The sequence below is a fragment of the Lepidochelys kempii genome, chromosome 1, assembly GCF_965140285.1.
Source record: "Lepidochelys kempii isolate rLepKem1 chromosome 1, rLepKem1.hap1, whole genome shotgun sequence".
Classification (NCBI taxonomy): Eukaryota; Metazoa; Chordata; order Testudines; family Cheloniidae; genus Lepidochelys; species Lepidochelys kempii.
This window is the reverse complement of record NC_136380.1, coordinates 187638704-187650888: the sequence shown is the minus strand read 5'-3', so window position 1 is coordinate 187650888 and position 12185 is coordinate 187638704. Positions and strand designations below refer to the sequence as shown.

The 12185-nt window shown below is 46.0% G+C and overlaps 1 protein-coding gene across 4 annotated transcripts in view; it reads right to left on the bottom strand.

Moving 5' to 3' along the window:
- LOC140895389 (DDB1- and CUL4-associated factor 6) overlaps positions 1 to 11031 on the bottom strand; it is a 247164-nt gene extending 236133 nt beyond the window's left edge. For all 4 annotated transcript variants that reach the window (XM_073304939.1, XM_073304947.1, XM_073304957.1 and 1 more), the window contains exon 1: positions 10913 to 11031. In XM_073304939.1, coding sequence (XP_073161040.1) covers positions 10913 to 11030 — 118 coding nt within the window. In that variant the 5' untranslated portion in view covers position 11031. The remainder of the gene's footprint in view (positions 1 to 10912) is intronic.
- Between the last annotated feature and the right edge of the window lie 1154 nt (positions 11032 to 12185).

Here is a 12185-nt window from a genome sequence, read left to right as displayed (position 1 = left end):
CAATCTTATCCACTCAGAATGCTGCTGCAAAGAGAGTTTTCCTAGCCCAGCTCTTTACATTGCTCCACTGGCTCTCCCTTCTCTATCACATCAACCATAAGCTACTTACCTTCACTTTCAATGTCCTCCACAGCCTAATCCCACCCTACCTATCATCTCTCATTTGCTATCAAGTTCTCAACTCCCATCTCCACTTGGCCCAAGAAGCCAGCCTCCATCACCCACTTGTTAAACTTTCAAACAAGCATCTTTGTGTCCCCCGCATACCTCATCACTCCTCACACTTAGGAGCTCCCTGTAAACATCTGCAATCCTACTCCATGATCCTCTCTCAAATCCCTCTTCAACTCCTTTGCCACGATGGCTACAAAAAATTCAACAACGAGACCATTGCTGTGTTGAGAGCACTGCCTATCATGCTGACCAATATTGTTTCCTTGTACTCCCCCATCTGTCTCTTCTTATACACAAGCTCTGTCTATACATACAGCGCTGCAGCTCTCCACTGGCATAAAAAAAACCACCTCCGCAAGCAGCATAAACTATGACGGTGGGAGACGCTCTTCCACTGACACAGTGCTGTGCACCTGAATGCTTATGTTGGTGTAATTTATGTCACTAAGAATAGTCACACACATGTTTTGCCAACATAGGCTGTAGTGTAGACATGGCCTCAGAGTGTAAACTGTTGAGGCAGGGACCGTCTTTGTTCTGTGCTCAGTGCCTGGCACATTGGGTCCTGGTCTATAACTAAGGCACCTAGGTGCTATGGTAATACAAAAAGTGATAGAGATAACTTTCACACAGCATAAGTGTGAAAATTAAGTGAAATAAGATTAAGGTTAAAATGAAAGTCAAAAGATTTAAGTAAATAGGATGTTAATAAGGTAATGAAATAAAGCAAGATAAAAAGGACAAGTAAAGGTATGGAAGTGAAGTGTTGAAGTGATATCACAAGGTTAGCCTCCATCCCAGAGTAAGTCCTGCTGACAGTTGTAGGTTTAAGTAGTAGTGTAGTAATTAGTGTGAAATTCTGCAGGGGCCAGTAATCCCACCACCCATTGAGGCTTTGTCTTCTTGATTTGAGCTGTTAAGATCTCCTCTCTTCCTCATGAGCACACCTTCCTCTCCCACCCCCGTGAAGACATGCAGGTTTTGTGTTTTCACAAGATTCAGCAGGTAGTGTTAAAGTTTAGATTTCCTCCAGTTTTAATTCAAACTGCTAATTTTCAGGTTGGAGTTTTAATTCAGCCTGCTGATAAGTGTGAAAACTGAGGAAAATCAAATCTAACAAAACCTGCTAATTCTTGTGAAGACTCCAGCCTGCCTTGTCTTCATTAGGCATCAAGTGAGTTAGCTAACTTGACTTAACAACCTTTTTCCTAGTGAAGACAGCCGAACAGGAAAAAATGTCAGATGACTAAGGCTATGTCTCCACTGGCAATTGAAGGACAAAACTTTTGTCTTTCAGAGGTGTTTGGAGAAAAAACAAAACAAACACCCACCCTAAAAGACAAAAGTTTTGCAGGTGACAAGCACCAGTGTGAACAGCGCTTTGTCAGCAGGAGCGCTCTCCTGCCAACAACACAAACGCTGCTCATTGGGGATTTTTGTCGGCAGGAGAGCTGACAAACAGGGGCTACACTGCGCAACTTTTAGCAGCACAGCTGTAGTGATACAGCCACGCCAGTTAAAGCTGTGCAGTGTAGACATAGCCTAAATTTTGGGTGCTTAAAACCCCACCACAATCTCCATCCTACCCTGGTATTGCAGGGTCATCACCTCATCCAGACAGCCAACAGAATCTCTATAAGGTTTGCTAGTTAGCAACAAACGACTCATTTTGACTGCCTTCACGACCATTCCTACCAATACATATTCATAAAGTTTCACAACTGAAGATTTTTTTTTATTTCCAAGAGAAGTTAGGGGATGAAACCAATCTAAATGAGGAAGACACTTCTCTTGCATTGACAACAGCAACTGCTGGACCATAAAGGAAGAGAGAAGAGACTGATGATAAAGTGTGAGTAGAAAGAGGAACAGAGAGAAAATTCGTAAGGTGGACTTAGGGAGTGCAAATGAAACAATTCCATAGAAGGCAGTTTTTAACCAAAAAAATGGGGAGTCATTGGAGTTTTTGGGTCTTTACACCTTCCCATGTGTAATTAAGGAGTCACTGCTAAGGCAGAACAGGAAAGGAAACAGTTACCACACTTTATTTTCTATGTTTTATATAAACCAAGAACTTTATTCCTCTTTTGCTTAAGACTGTAAGTGCGAGTTGAAAAACCCAACCAGCCCACCTCTAATAAGTTGTATATCAAACTATGATTACCATACATTCAATTCTTTTCCCCTGGGGGACACTCCCCATACCACCACAATTAAGCAACAATATTGCTTGAGATATGTCCAGTTAAAAATAAAAAAGTATGTCAAAGAATGGCATTATGGCATACTGCCATTGTAAAATCAGAAGGGTGAAAATATACCCACTTGATACAGCTTTGGGCATTTTACAAGTGTCCTGAAGTCCCACCTTTATCTCTAGGCTGCTGAGACACTTACTGGCAAGGGTCCTTGTTCTAAGAAGCCTCTTACTCCATTCTGCTTCACTGACCAATCTTTGCCCCAGTAAAATCTTGAGAGCTGGAAAAGGACCCAAAAGCTGTATCAAGTTTGCATGAGATGGAGCACACACTGCAGCTACCCTCAATCCTTAATATACCAGGGAAGCCAGTGAAGACTAAATGCCAAAGTAACAAATTATTCTGATCAAGATGGAGCATTGCATACTGGACCCTGTCATATATAGGGCAGGGGTAGGCAACCTGTGTCACACAAGCTGATTTTCAATGGCACTCACGCTGCTTGGGTCCTGGCCACCAGTCCGGAGGGCTCTGTATTTTAATTTAATTTTAAATGAAGCTTCTTAAACATTTTTAAAACCTTATTTACTTTACATAAAACAATAGTTTAGTTATATATTATAGACTTATAGAAAGAGACCTTCTAAAAACATTAAAATGTATTAATGACACGCAAAACCTTAAATTAGAGTGAATAAATGAAGACTCAGCACACCACTTCTGAAAGGCTGCCGACCCCTGATATGAGGGCTGCACACACATCTTAAGGTTTAAATCCCACAGGCCAGTGTAGCAAAGCATGCACATTGCATTTGATCATCTGTGCTAGAAAAGTACGGGGGGGGGGGGGGGGAGGGGAGGGAAGGAGAGAGGTTTCAAGTTTGCTTGGACATAGCAAAAGGAGAAGTTACCTGGACAGTACGTTTCATACACTGTACAAGTTTTTTTTCTGTGGTTCAAACTGGGAGAAGACAGTTACTTCAGTAGCACAGGGGCAACTTTCCTTCCACAGCCTTTAGGTGTGTGTATGGCACATTTTCAAGTCTATTGTGCAATTGAAAAATAAGGTGTGCAACATTAATTTCACAGGGAGGCAGATTTCCAGGAAAAGTGCCACAAACCTGACCTGTGGCTCTTCATGTGTGCATGTAATTTATTATTAAAGAAATACATTTTCCATGCTTATCTAGACTTGAGGAATGGCATTATCTTGTAAGCTTGTAGACTTTAGTCTCTTGTATACTCTAGATACAAGACAATAGATGGTGGAACTTTTTAGGCTTTTATTGCCTTGTCTACACTAAGGAAACTTTTGAAAAAATTCCAACTTTGCTAATTCTACTTCTGAACTGGAGTTAGCAACATCTGGGACCTTAGTGTACACACCCCACTGGCTGCTGGTACAGTCTTCAGCACAGGATCATCTAACCTTGCTCACTGCAAGTTTTGTCAACATGATGCTGCAAACTATCAGCAGTTGCTGGATTGCCTACTCCAGGGTTCCCAACATTGCTAACATCAGTTCAGTTGAACACGTGTTCGCAACAGATGCTCAACTGGATGAGGGTTTTTCTCCCAGCCAGTGGCAGAGACCTGCAAACATCTGCAGTCTTAAATTCCCCGCAAACCCAGCCCTGGTTCTTGAAACATCTGGCTAGTAAGCACATGCTCAAACTGATACAGATTCAGTTTTTAGGGACTCAATTATTTAAAACTCAATTCCAATATATCCAATTCCAGAAAAAAAATTTCTTTAATAGATCTGCCAAATGTTGGTATTTGTAGGCAGACTCCCTCACTCTGAGTTAATTTTAAGTAGTTTACATTTCTCCTTCATGAGGAAGGATTTTGCTGTGTTTCAAGGAGAAACTTTAGGAACCTTTCTTGTATTGTCCTATTTTGGACTACTGTTTAAAAAAAAGTCAAGACTGATAAAGAGAGGCAAACGGGATGAGGTAGTATCTTCTATTGGACCAACTTTTGTTGGTGAAAGACAAGCTTTGGAGCTATACAGAGCTCTTCAGGCCCTCGACTTACTTTGTTTTTTAAATCAGCTTTCCTCCCTACTGCATTGCCGCTTTTAAAACCATTGTTGCAGTCAGTTATTTCTGCTGCTCCTTGCACTTTGACTTTTACTCGATTTACAGCTCTTGGTTTGCAATATTCACTTTGGTCCTACTGTGTCAAAGAACTTGGTGTGACTAAGTGGAGAATGCTTTCCACTCCTAGTGCACGTTCTCTCAATTTTGCAAACAAACATTCTCAAGTCTCAACTCTACCCTTTTTCCAGAAGGGCAAGCTTGGTACATAGCCCGAGGCCTGGTCTCCACTTGAATATGAGGCTGACCTAGCTATGTTGGTCAGGAGTGTGGATTTTTCCACACCAGGCCTCAGGCTGACATGACTAGACCAGTCTGACGTTCCCCTGGTGTTATCTGAACCAGTGATCTGCTAGGTCGCTCCAATCCTCGACTCTGGGAGCCAGCCTTACCCTGCTCTGCTGTGAGAACCCCCACTCCCGGGCTGTTCACGCACAGCTTCTAGCATGTAAGCTCCCAGTTACATGAGGGAGCACTCTTGGCCAGCCGCTGCTTGGATTGTGCAACCAAATGATACTAGCCAATATCTCCAGTCCCAGATACAACCCTAGGAATCTTCTTCTTGCAGTGTCCAGTTATGCCTGCTGGACGCTGCAAGCTTATATAAGTTCATTAATTTAACCAAAAAATTGATATGTACGAGGCTCGTTATCCCAAGTGGAGTCTCTGGCATGCTTCAAACCAAACGCACTGCCTTAGGTAGAACAAACAAATTGATTAACTACAAAAGATAAATTTGAAGTGCTTTGACTTATTATCACAAGTCAGATTTGGTCAAATGAAATAAAAGCAAAACACATTCTAAGCTGATCTTAACACTTTCAGTGCCCTTACAACTTAGATGATTCCCACCACTGGCTAGCTGGCTACCCTTCAGCCAGGTTCTCCCCTTTGATCAGCACTTCAGTCACTTGGTGGTGGTGTTTTTTGATAGAGGTGGAAGAGAGAGGAAGAGCATGGCAAACATCTCTCCCTTTTATCATGTTCTTTCTTCCCTCTTGGCTCTGCCACCCCCTCCCCCTGACCCTTCAGGGTCAGGTGAGCATTACCTCATCGTCATCCCAAACTCAAGAGTCCAACAGATCCTTTGTTGCTGCCTAGGCCAGTGTCCTTTGTTCCTGAGAGGCTGGGCTGGGTTTGACCCACACATGCCCTGATGAGGTATGAACTGCCCCTCTCTTCCTGGAGAGCTTTGCCTGGGCTTGTTTTAAACCATGAGGACACATTTTCAGCCTCAACTATATACATGAAATTACAACCTATAACATTATTATAACAATGCTCAGTGCATCATGAGCCTTCCGAAGACACCCAACATGACAAACTTTGCACTGAATACCACACAATTATATTAGAAGGATGAACATAGGGGTGCAGGGTGTTCCCCCGAGAAAAAAAGCATCACAACCAGGCTTTCAGTCCCTTCTTACCTATTGCTGACTTGGGAGTAAGTCCCAGCATGGAATTTCTCACTCTATCCGTGTACAGGATAATGGGTGTAATTTACTTCCAAGATGAGGAAGCTATTTGGGGAATTATGTAACATGAGGGCATAAGGCCACCTAAAGGCAATATCCTAAATTCAAAGACTAATTTAAGTATCCTCTCCTTTGAGCTCTGTCTCAAGGCAAACATTCTGAAATATGGCAGGGGACCCACTGACCTTCCAAAATGAGATGAATTCTTCTATGGATTGCATGTATTCAATAGGCACATAGGCTAGCAACACAACTAACTCTGTATAGTGTATATAAAGCCTTGTAATTATGCTGTGGGGCAGAATCTAAGCCAGTCACAACAAGAATAGGAAAACAACATTTTGAAGACTTATTTTCTCTACATTAAAATACGTAATTAAGTGGTGGATTCAGGGTTCTCAACCCGAGGGGCAATGAGTTATTGGTGGTATCACTTTCAATTACACCTCTTCCCCCTCCCCAGCTGTGGCCAAGGGGGGCAAGGGGTGGGCATTCATTGTGGCCTTGCTCCTACCCCACAGACTTGTCAACACAGCTCTGTGGTCTATGAGGGCATGAATCAGGAAGCATGCTTATGTGCCGTGCACTAACCTTGCTGGTGCAATATAAAAGGTACCTAGTTTGCCTTAAGGTAGCACTACAACTATGTGAACTAGGAACCTTCCAGTTCACATCAACAGTGCTTACAAAGGGCAGTGAGAGTGCTCATCTATCTATAAGACTGAGACTCTTTGTAACACCCCATATCAGCTACTCTGCCAGTCAGCACTCCTGCTCAACACCATGCCTAATCTCAGACATTGGCAACGTGACAGCAGGATTGTCTGGCTATGTAGACTCCCTCCTCAGGCCCGACGCTACCAGCACTCCCAGCTATCTTCGAGACACCACTGACTTCCTGAGGAAACTACAATCCATCGGTGATCTTCCTGAAAACACCATCCTGGCCACTATGGATGTAGAAGCCCTCTACACCAACATTCCACACAAAGATGGACTACAAGCCGTCAGGTACAGTATCCCCCATAATGTCATGGCAAACTTGGTGGCTGAACTTTGTCCTCACACATAACTATTTCACATTTGGGGACAAAGAATACCTTCAAATCAGCAGCACTGCTATGGATACCCGCATGGCCCCACAGTATGCCAACATTTTTATGGCTGACTTAGAACAATACTTCCTCAGCTCTTGTCCCCTAATGCCCCTCCTCTACTTGCACTACATTGATGATATCGTCATCTGGACCCATGGAAAATAAGCCCTTGAGGAATTTCACCATGATTTCAACAATTTGTATCCCATCATCAACCTCAGCCTGGACCAGCCCACGCAAGAGATCCACTTCCTGGACACTACGGTACTAATAAGTGATGGTCACATAACCACCACCTTATTCCGGAAACCTACTGACCTCTATGCTTACCTACATGCCTCCAGCTTTCATCCAGACCACACCACACAATCCATTGTCTACAGCCAAGCTCTATGATACAACCACATTTGCTCCAATCCCTCAGACAGAGACAAACATCTACAAGATCTCTATCAAGCATTCTTACAACTACAATACCCACCTGCTGAAGTGAAGAAACAAATTGACAGAGCCAGAAGAGTACCCAGGAGTCACCTACTACAGGACAGGTCCAACAAAGAAAATAATAGAACGCCACGAGCCTCACCGTCAAACCCCAACTAAAACCTCTCCAACGAATCATCAAGGATCTACAACCTATCCTAAAGGACGACCCATCACTCTCACAGATCTTGGGAGACAGGCCAGTCCTTGCTTACAGACAGCCCCCCAACCTGAAGCAAATACTCACCAGCAACCACACACCACACAACAGAACCACTAACCTGTCCTTGCAACAAAGCCCGTTGCCAACTGTGTCCACATATCTATTCAGGGGACACCATCATAGGGCCTAATCACATCAGCCACACTATCAGAGGCTCGTTCACCTGCACATCTACCAATGTGACATATGCCCCCATGTGCCAGCAATGCCCCTCTGCCATGTACATTGGTCAAACTGGACAGTCTCTGTGTCAAAGAATAAATGGACACAAATCAGGCAACAAGAATTATAACATTCAAAAACAAGTCGGAGAACACTTCAATCTCTTTGGTCACTCGATTACAGACCTAAAAGTGGCAATTCTTCAACAAAAAAAATTCAAAAACAGACTCCAAGGAGAGACTGCTGAATTGGAATTCATTTGCAAACTGGATACAATTAACTTAGATTTGAATAAAGACAGAGTGGATGAGTCATTACACAAAGTAATACTATTTCGTCATGTTTATTCTCCCCCGCACACCATTGTTCCTCAGACATTCTTGTCAACTTCCGGAAATGGCCCACCTTGATCATCACTACAAAAGGTCTCCCTTCCCCCCCACCCCGCTCTCCTGCTGGTAATAGCTCAGCTTACCTGATCACTCTTGTTACAGTGTGTATGGTAACACCCATTGTTTCATGTTCTCTGTGTATATAAGATCTCCCCACTGTATTTTCCACTACATGCATCCGATGAAGTGAGCTGTAGCTCACAAAAGCTTTATGCTCAAATAAATTTGATGCCACAAGAACTCCTTTTCTTTTTGCGGATACAGACTAACACGGCTGCTACTCTGAAACAAGACAAGTTTGCCTTTCCAGATGTTTTAGTAGATGGATTGTTTTTCAGAGGGGACTGGTATTGGATATTTTGCATTCCCTTTCAGCCACTACCACCACCAATGATTAGTGTCACTTCTGCAGTGAAAGAAAGCTAAGCATCTGATAGCTACCACCTCCTCCACATGAGTCATCTCACAACAAAGAGAAAACTGCTTAATAGAAACTACCCTATTGCAGAGTGGGATTTAGTAGCTAGAGGGAGTCTTGTTCTCCAGGGATGTTCTAACCTGTTTTGCATAAACTCCATGCCACACGTGAATTCCAGTGTTTCAGCTCCACACAAAAACAGGTAGCAGTCAGCCAAACATACAGCCTTTCTTCTGCATTGGCTAATTCATCCACGCACAGGGCACACATCCAATTTGTTCCCTACTTGCAGTTATCAGAAATTTCAGAAATGTGCTACCTACCACCACACAAACACTTCACTTCCCAATACCCAAACTGAACTTGAGGGTTAACTCTGTGATATAAGTGGTGGCTGAATGCCTCTGGGCAAGGACTGTTAAAGGTTTCAGGGTTTTCCCCATTGCATGAAGGACATCTCTGAGCAATTGTGTATTGTCTCCCCTCCTGTTCATGATTGCCTAACTTCTGACAGCTAATTCCTTACATGAAAGTAATATTAGCAGAACAGTTGTGTATTTTAAGCTGTCAATTAAGGGTCTGTCTACAGTGACAATTAACAGCACTGCAACTTGCTGTGCTCAGGGGGGTGTTTTTTCACACCCCTAAGCAAGAAAGTTGCAGCGCTGTAAAGTGCCAGTGTAAACAGTGCCCCAACGCTGGGAGCCGCACTCGTTGTGTGCCGTCACCACACAAGGCACATTAAAGCACTGCCGCAGCACCGCTTTAGCGTTGCCAGTGTAAACTAGCCCTAAACTGAGCAGATGGAGGAGAGGAGATCCAACCCCATGTGACTAAGCAGCTCTCCCTCAAGTCCACTGCCAAGTGTTCCTCAGACCACCATTTGGGAATCTCTGCCTTTGAGATGGACACTGCTCTGTGGATAGACAACATCGCTGCCAAGAGTGAGCAGTCCAGCACTTTTCACTATCAAAATAAATTTTCAAGGAAGTTATTTTCTACAGTTTATACCCTTCTGGACAGAGTTTACCCAAGACCACATATGATTTTCTCTTTGCCATGTAGGACAGGGTTTTGGTTTATATTTAAAAGCATTCCTACCAACCTGGGATAGCACCATTCCAGAACCAGGAAGTAAAACGATTTAAGAAAGGGGAAACCCAAATTAGTCAGTTTCATTGCAGGGCCTAACTGAAAAAGCAAACGCATCAGATTTTAGAAACTACAGTGAGAGTTTCAGGGGATGGATCACTTGATTATTACCCGTTCTGTTCATCTCCTCTGAAGCACCGGGCATTGGCCACCGTCAGAAGACAGGATACTGGGCTAGATGGACCTTGGACTGACCCAGTACGGCTGTTATCAGCCTAGTGCTTGCTAACAGATACAGTATGAACAGTAGTTTCTCTTGAGTGTCCCTTTAATATCACAGAATTTTCTCCAAGTGACTGGACACTTGGAAATGCCCAGGAAACAGCAACAGGTATGGTGGGGGATTGGCAGGATAGGCTATACCCAGCAGTAGTTTCCTTCTTAACCAGGTTAGGTTGGTATCCTTACAGCTGCCCCCTCTACTCTCTGCCCAGTGGTGTATATCAGTTCAGACCCCAGGACCGGATGCCCCATTTCCGAAGCAGCTGCAACAACACAGAATTTAGCTCTGGCCGGAACCCCGCAATGCTTTACCCACTTCTTCCAGCTGGAGGCCACCAGTCCAGTCCCTACAGGTAAAGGGGAAATCCTCAAGGCCCCCAGTCAGACAGCACAGCCTAGGGGACCAGGCTCCTCAAGGACTTTCTGCTGCTGCTGCTACTGTTGCCGCCGCCCTCAGGTCCAGGGGTGGGATATCGTCCAAGCACGCAAGCGACACGTACGTTTTAAAACAGCTCCTCCTTGGAGAGGGTTTAAATCTGGTCACCGCTAGCCAAGCCCCGCGGCAGTCGGGGGCCAGGGTGGGGCGGGCCGGGCCGGGGAGAGCGTGTTTCCCCCACAGCTGCTCTCACCCAGCCGCACCGGGGCGGCCCCCACGGCCGGCGAGCGGCCACGGGCCCAGGACACGCCCGCTGCCGCGGAGCCCCCGAGAGCGGCGCTTTGCGGGTCTCCAGCCCAGGCGCCGCCCCGCCCAGGGCTCCCGGGTCACCCCGCCCGCTCCAGGGGAACCCCCCCCCCCGCCGGCCCCTGCACTCACGGAAGCCCAGAGCGGCCGCCGCCGCCGCCAGCATCAGCGCCGGAGCCGCCACCGGCCGCCCCGCGCCGCCTCCTGCTGCCGCTGCCATTTTCCTGCCGCCGCCTCCCCGTGCCCCCATTGTCCCGGCCCCCGGCGCAGCCCCGCCCCTTCGGGCCGGACGGTGGGCGGGGAAAGGGGCTCCCCGCCAGGAGATGGGACGGAGGAGCCGTCAATCGCGTACGCCTCCCGCGTCCCGCCCACCGCCCTTGTCTGGTCCCGCCCCGCGTGTCCGATGCGGCTACTTGATTGGCGAGTTGGTTTGTCATTCACTAGAGGAGCGCCCTACCAGAAAGAGGAGGGTCGTTGCCTTGGCCCCGCTTTTCCCCGCTTCGCCCCGCCCCTCCGTGGAACACGTGACGCTGAGCGGGTGCAAGGGGATGCCGGGGATGTTCCCCAGTTGCTGGCGGACTGTGACTTATGTAGCCCAGGCCGTACTGGTGTGACGGGCTGCACCGCGCCTCAGCCCTAGCCCCAGCGCCTGTGCCAGCTCTGCGCGCCCACCCCTCGCCTTCCCGGCCAAGCCACCAGGGCTGCTCACTCTTAATGGGTGTGGTTCTTAAAGCCCCAAAGTCTGGAGTCATGTGATTTTACAAGCACCTGAGCTCTTTCTTTCTTTATTTATTTAATGCTTCTAGCCCTCACTGTTGTAGAGAAGAGCTTAGGGGCTCAAAAACCAGCAGACAAATACCACCCTTCAAATTTATTTTAACAATCTCATTAATTTTATGTCAGCCTCAGGCTTTTGGGGAACTCACTCATGGGCTGAGCAATACTGCCCCAGTGCCCACCCACCCCACTATGTCCAGTCTCTGCCATTTCCACTCATCTTGCTGCACCCCAGCTTGCTCCACACTGACCACCTGCCTTCAAGTTTTAGTGTTTTTCATTGTTTAGGTCTTAAAACAGTAACAAATCAATAGCAGATCATGAACTGTAAGGATGAAGGAATTTTATTAAAGTTAATGTTTAAAACCAAATTTATACACAAGATAAGAGGGAAGGTACTGTACAGCTGGGGTCGGGCTTGGGTTATGGGGGACTGCAAGTATTGGTTACAAGGTTCATGAGGTACATACATATTATATAACCAGCATAGATCCAGATTTGGGGTGTAAGAGTTTTTAAAGCATCAGTGGATAACTGGGCTCGGGTATGCCACCCATGGAATGTATTAGGAGTCCAAGTCAGTATTGGTGTAGAGAATAAGTACATGGGTGGGGTGTGTCCCTTGGTT